Source organism: Carica papaya, chromosome 3 (assembly GCF_054855325.1).
Source record: "Carica papaya isolate Zhongbai chromosome 3, ASM5485532v1, whole genome shotgun sequence".
Classification (NCBI taxonomy): Eukaryota; Viridiplantae; Streptophyta; class Magnoliopsida; order Brassicales; family Caricaceae; genus Carica; species Carica papaya.
In genome coordinates, this window is record NC_142311.1 from 34,774,879 (window position 1) to 34,781,560 (window position 6,682).

A 6,682-nucleotide genomic window follows, 5' to 3' on the forward strand; every position below is an offset into this window, starting at 1 on the left:
TATATTTCTGTTAGTATATATATATATATATATATATGTGGGTTTGTTGTATATATAGATTTCACCAACATTTAAAGATGCAGAGAACAAAAATACCATATATCTAACATGTTGTAATACTTTAAGGAGTCACCAGCAGAGAATTTACAACAATACTTGTAAATTTTGTGTTAAATTTTCATGGATATTACTAGAAACATAAATTTCATGAAAATTCTGTAATGAAATATAATTAATTATTCGTTATTTATTTAATATAATAATCAACACCAATTAATTAATTATTAGTTAACATGTAGAATTCTCTCTAAATTCTAATTATACATGTAATTGCGTGTATATTAATAAAGGAATTAAATTAACAGAAATTATATAATCTAATACATTACTATTAGATTCTCCTTAAATTCAACTATGGTTAAAAATATTTTATAATAACTGTAGCTTAATATGTAATTATTAAGTATTAGATATTTATTAATTAATTTTTTTTCACGTGAAAAAAATTAAAGGAATAACTTTTTGTAAATTTTTTTTTTAAATTTAGAATTACACTAATATAATCATGCCTAAAACAGAAAAAAAATATACATATTTATATATATATCGTTATATCTTAAATTCAAATTCTGATATAAAAAATTAAAAGTAATAACCATTTAATTATAAAGAAATTTATTTTAAAGTTACCTTAATTTAACCTCTAATTATAACTTAACTTTATGTTAATTTCAGTCATTAATCAATGGGCGTCCGATAGTATGATAGTCTTCCAGTGGGACCCACTGAATATATATATGTATATGCACATCGGTTGGTTATGAGGAGAAGGGTATTTTGGGGCTTTTCTAAAATATAGGAAGGAGAGTCAGGAAGGAAATGACATAAATACCCTCAAACTTTGAACCCTAGGTCGGTGCCCCTTTTGCCTCTTCCCTTTCTTTACCCTTCTCTTTTCAAGCTTTTCCCTTTAACACCCTCCACCCCGCCAAGCTCTTAACTTAATCCTCATCTTCTCTCTCTCTCCTTATTCAAATTTCTCAACCCCTGAACAGTAATGCTCTTACCTCTGATCACCCACTTGATCAAACTTTTTATGGGTCTTCTTTTGATGTTCGTTTAATCAATTTCTTATCGCCGGTTTTTCCTGTTCCTTTTTCTTTTTTTGTTTTTAGTTTGTTAACTCTCTGTTTTTGATGAGTTTCATTTTTTCTGCAGGTTGGGTTGTTGAATTCCTGAATGAGTCTCGTTTTAACGTGAGTTCTATTATTATTATTTTTTTTTTTGGGAATTTGTTATCGTTTTCGTGTTTATTATGGACAAACTCGTTTTTGTTTGGTTGCTGAGAAAAAGAGAAGGAAAACGCAAGAAGAAAATAAGTGTGTCCGACACCCATGTTGCATGTTTTGTTCTTTTATTCCTTAAAAAAAGTTGTGAAAGAAACTAATGTTGCGAAATTTAGTGGCATTGGGCTTCGGTCGAGAGTTCCGGGTTGTTTTTTTCTCGGCCGTTGCGCTCTGTTTGGTTGCTGAGAAAACTGAGGTTGACGAAACGAGGATATACTTAAATGACAAGAAACTGCAATGTAACTAAGGTTGTGTTTTGAATTAGTGTAATTAAACTCTCACTCATATGATTAACAACAACTAACGGGAAAATAGAAACAGGAACCAAAACAAAAAGTGAGATCTTTAGGACTCAAAGTTTGGATAGCTGTAATTAGGGGTTATAAGTGTTGATATGTATCATGTTTATTTATTTGTCTTTTATGATGGGAAAATCTGTTCTATGATTTTCACTTGCCTGCTCTTGTTTTTCTTATGTTTATTTGTTATTTTTTTGAAAGCTTGGTTGCTTGGAATCCAAGCATCAAAAGAAAACTGGGGCATATTGGATTCATTTTTCTCCTGATTTTTCACTGAATGGAATGAAGATTTGGATAATGGTATAGTTTAGTGTAGTGTTTTTATGTTCTCCTACTATTACAAGCTTGTCTGTATTGTGTATTTTCAGTTCTTAGAGGAAAATGAAGATGTTGATTCACATATATTTTATCACATTAACAGGTCTTCTTGATGCATACACATTGTGGGTGGAGGTCTCTTCTGGATAGTACTGGAAATTGTGGTAACTGTGATTGATTGTTTGAATAGTTATGGCAAATTCAAAGTTGCCAGTCGAGCAAAATTTGGATTCATCATTAGTGGCAGATGGGTATGAGGGGATTGGACATGATCACAATTTGGCTATGGATTCGAGTCATAATTCAGGTTCGGGTGACTTGCATATGGGTACTCACGGTAACCCCAACTTGGGTTGGGAACATGCAAATGGTGATGGACTAGAGCTTGGTTATACCAAGGAGAATCACATAGCTCCTCAAAATCCATACATTCATCAGGTTAAAGATGATGGAGAATATTTAGATAGAGTTGATAATCCTGCTGGTGTTAACAACCTTAATGGCGATATTCAGGCCTATGATAATCAACTCGCTCTTAGTCATCACTTGGCTTTGTCAGAGAATCATGAAATGACCAATGTTGGTTTCGGAAACCAGGATGTTGCTGAGAATGTAGATGTAAATATGGAGGAAAATCAGGAGAGGAGTAATGTAGTGACAACAGAAAGTGTTGAGCAGGCTGAGTTAGTGTTAGATCCTCCTGTCCTTCAAATCCGATCTTTAGCTCAAATGGAGAACCATGAATTGACAATTGGACAAGAGTTCCCTGATGCAAAGAGCTGCCGGAGGGCAGTGAGAAATGCTGCAATTGCTCTGCGGTTTGAGGTCCAGACTTTCAAGTCAGACAAGACTCGTTTCACAGCTAAATGTGCAACAGAAGGATGTCCTTGGCGAATCCATGCTGCTAAGCTTCCAGGGCTTCCTACCTTCTCAATTAGGACTATCCATGACCATCATACTTGTGTTGGGATTGCACATTTGGGTCATCAACAAGCCTCAGTTCAATGGGTTGCAGATACATTGGCAGAACATATCAAGCAAAATCCCCAATGCAAACCAAAGGAGATACTCGAAGAAATTCACCGGGTTCATGGGATTACACTATCATACAAGCAAGCCTGGAGGGGAAAAGAACGGATCATGGCTGCTATTCGCGGCTCATTCGAGGAAGATTATCGCCTTCTTCCTCAGTATTGTGATCAAGTTCAAAAAGCAAATCCTGGGAGCATTGCACTGGTTTATAGCAACCCTAATGATGGCAGTTTTCAGCACTTATTTATTTCCTTTCAAGCATCAATCTATGGGTTCCTAAATGCCTGCCGACCCCTCATTGGACTTGATAAAACTTGTTTGAAAAGCAAGGACCTTGGCAGCATACTTCTTGCCACTGGTTTTGATGGAGAAGGTGCTGTTTTTCCTTTAGCATTTGCAGTGGTTGATGAGGAAAATGATGATAACTGGACGTGGTTCCTCTTCGAGTTACATAAGCTGCTCGAGATCAACACAGATAACATGCCAAAGCTCACAATTTTATCAAACCGGAAGAGATGTATCGTGGATGGCGTAGAAGCCAACTTCCCAACTGCATTCCATGGATTCTGCTTACATTATCTGGCTGAAAGTTTCCACAAGGAATTCAACAATTCAATACTACTTCCCCTTTTTTGGGAAGCTGCAGCTGCTCTCACAGTCATCGAATTCGAAACAAAAATCCTTGAAATTCAACACATATCACCAACTGCAGCCTTGTGGATTCAAAACATTCCTTATACCTTATGGGCAACATCACATTTTGAAGGAAAAAGGTTCGGACACCTAACTGACAACGTAGTCGAATCACTTAATACTTGGATATCCGAAACCTCAGGCCTTCCTATCATTCAAATGATAGAGAGTATCCGTAGGCAAATGATGAGTTCCTTCAACAAACGTCGCGAAACAAGCCTGCAGTGGACTGGGACGCTGGTGCCTTCCGCAGAAAGACATGTATTTGAAGCTGTGGAACTAGCACAGGCTTATCAAGTTATCAAAGCAAATGAAGCAGAATTCCAAGTTATAACTGACAATGGAAGTTTCTTAGTAGATATTCGTATTCGACATTGTTTATGTCGCGGATGGCAGCTGTGGGGATTGCCCTGCACACATGCTGTAGCAGCTCTACTTTGTTGCAGGCAGAATGTTTATAGATTTACAGAGAGTTGCTTCACAGTAGCGAATTATCGAAGGGCTTACTCGCAGTCAATATACCCAGTTCCTGATAAACGTTTGTGGAAGGATAAGAAAGAAGATGTTGGAGATAATATGATTATAAGGCCGCCCAAATCAGCTCGGCCTCCGGGATGGCACAGAAAAAGAAGACATCGGTTGGAGACCAGTGGTAGCAACAAGCGAGCGGTGCATTGTAGCCGGTGCAATCAGGCTGGACATTTTAGAACGACATGTCCGGTTTCTATGTAGATCTAGTTACAAATTTTATATCGAGAATATATAAAAATGTACAGTCGATTTAAAAATAAAATTACTTATAAAAAAAAAATATATATCAACTATTTTTTTTATCATTTTAAATTTAAAAATATAAATAAATTTACATAATTTAATCATAAATGAAGGTAAATCACTGGGAGAAGGCAACTTGTGGGCTACTAAGGGGACTGTAGAAGGAATGAGCATTAAAGTTGGTAAAACACAGAGAATTAAGTTTAATATAAAGTGAATTGAATTTCTGAGTAATTTACTTCTCATAAAACTGCAAAAATTTGCAAATGGCAATATATGACTGATTAGATATGTCATAGGTCAAAATGTTGACTGGAATATTAGGTTTATGGAGATATAATTAATTACTTATATACTAATTAGCTAATCCGTATATCAATTTTAATTATGGTCTTAGCGGTCCAAATATATTTATTTTAAAGCTCGATATTTTGTTAAATTTATTTTATTAAAATACTATATAATAAAAAATAGTAACACGAAGTTCAGAATGTTTTTCATCGTTTTATATATCATCGTTTGAATTCTACAAATCAATCTCGTTTAATGTAATCTCAAAAACTAATCAATTCTTATTTTCTTTAACTTATAATATATTCCAGAGTGTAGAAATAAAATTTATATTAAAGTTTAAATTTTTATTGTATGTTTTTTCTAGAGCCGCCTCGTTGTCCTAAAACGATGACGTTTCATTCTGCGTGCAGTGCAAATGGAAGTCAACAATGTTTACTCGATGTTATTAGTAGGAGCATTAAGTAAATATTATTGACTTTCACTTGTACCGAATGTACTAACAAAATGTCATCGTTTAGGAGGACGAGGTGGGTCTAGAAAAATACACAATAAAACTCAAAACTTTAATATAAAATGCCATTTGTATGTATGTGTGTATATATATATATCTCGTTTTGAACAGATGCACAACCCTAAGGGTTAGAGAAACATGAGAAAATTAAATTGAATAAAATAAAATAGTATAGAGATAAAAAAAAAATATTTAAATTAATATCACGTGTTAAATCTAGTGATATATATAGTAAATATGTTAATAATGTCAATAAAAATTTAATATATATAATTTTTAAAAATAAATAAATAAATATTTATTAGGTTTTTTTTGTACGTAAAAATAATTTAAATTTTTTAAAAATAAATTTATATCAAATTTAAATTTTTTTAAAATAATTTACTATAATTTAAAACATAAATATTAATTAAATTATTTTTAAAATAATTTTTTATTAATAATATAATATTCAAAAATAAATATATTTTAAATTTAATTAAAATATAAGGTTCTAACTACAAGGTTAATTTTTTTTTTTTTTTTTTTTTTGCTCCTTTTAACAATTAGAAGTGTGTTTGTACTTGATAGATGGGTCCTAATTTTGTTATGTGATTATGGAAATTACTTATGAATCTACTTTATACTACATATACATGTATGTATATATATATATATATACATATACATGTATATAAGTGTTTGTATAATAAGAAAAACTAATCCCTCAATCAAAACATGCATGCTTGAAATGTGGAAACACAATGCTATGCTAAAAGGTGCTTTGACTTTAAGCTTAATCTTTTTTGGTTATAATATAATTTTTTACATATATATATATATATAGGGGTAATGATTCCATTTGCTTTTCTCTTGTGTTTTCTTCTTTAATTGATTGGTGAGCTGATTAATATATTGATGTTGAAATATATATATATATATATATTGATATGTATGTATGTATGTATGTATATATTATATCATGGGTTTTCCAAAACAAGGTCCCAAAAAGCAGATTTTGACTCCATATTTTGCATTAAAACTTGTTACAAATTGGTTTTTCTTTTCTTCAACTAATGCAGATTTCTGGGGCCAGCCAGCCGTACAGAAATAAGTAATTTCTTATGCTTTTGTTGATAATATATATAAATATATAATATAATATAATATAATATATGTAAAGCTTTTGTTGATAATATGTATAGATATAATAATATAATATAATATATATATGTGAATTTTATGGTGGTAATCCATAATGGCTAATGTCCATAGGAATGTGAAAACTTAGCTGGATCTCATATATAATAATAATAATAATATATATATATATATATTTGCTGAAATGGGTCTGATAATAATTGTAATAACTTGGCTGTCTTTGCTTTTTATGTCTTGTATGTATATATGTATGTATACTCTGATTTGCTACTGGA

General features: G+C 31.9%; 1 protein-coding gene across 6 annotated transcripts; it reads left to right on the forward strand.

The window, feature by feature from the left end:
• The first annotated feature begins 902 nt into the window (after positions 1-902).
• On the forward strand, positions 903-4,524 carry MUG3 (MuDR family transposase). 6 transcript variants are annotated; one of them, XM_088216786.1, is made up of 4 exons: positions 903-1,054; positions 1,219-1,256; positions 1,847-1,945; positions 2,067-4,524. In XM_088216786.1, the coding sequence occupies exon 4, from the start codon at positions 2,156-2,158 to the stop codon at positions 4,418-4,420; it is 2,265 nt and encodes a 754-aa protein (XP_088072912.1). In that variant the 5' UTR covers positions 903-1,054; positions 1,219-1,256; positions 1,847-1,945; positions 2,067-2,155; the 3' UTR covers positions 4,421-4,524. The 6 variants fall into 6 exon arrangements, with proteins under 6 accessions (XP_088072912.1, XP_088072910.1, XP_088072911.1 ...); XM_088216784.1 differs by lacking the exon at positions 1,847-1,945 and having other exon boundaries at positions 903-1,140; XM_088216785.1 differs by lacking the exon at positions 1,847-1,945 and having other exon boundaries at positions 903-1,113.
• Positions 4,525-6,682: the final 2,158 nt, after the last annotated feature.

What these genes read in the sequence shown, in the direction of transcription:
- MUG3 (XM_088216783.1), top strand. Translation starts at nt 2,156, where the DNA reads ATGGCAAATTCAAAGTTGCCAGTCGAGCAAAATTTGGATTCATCATTA.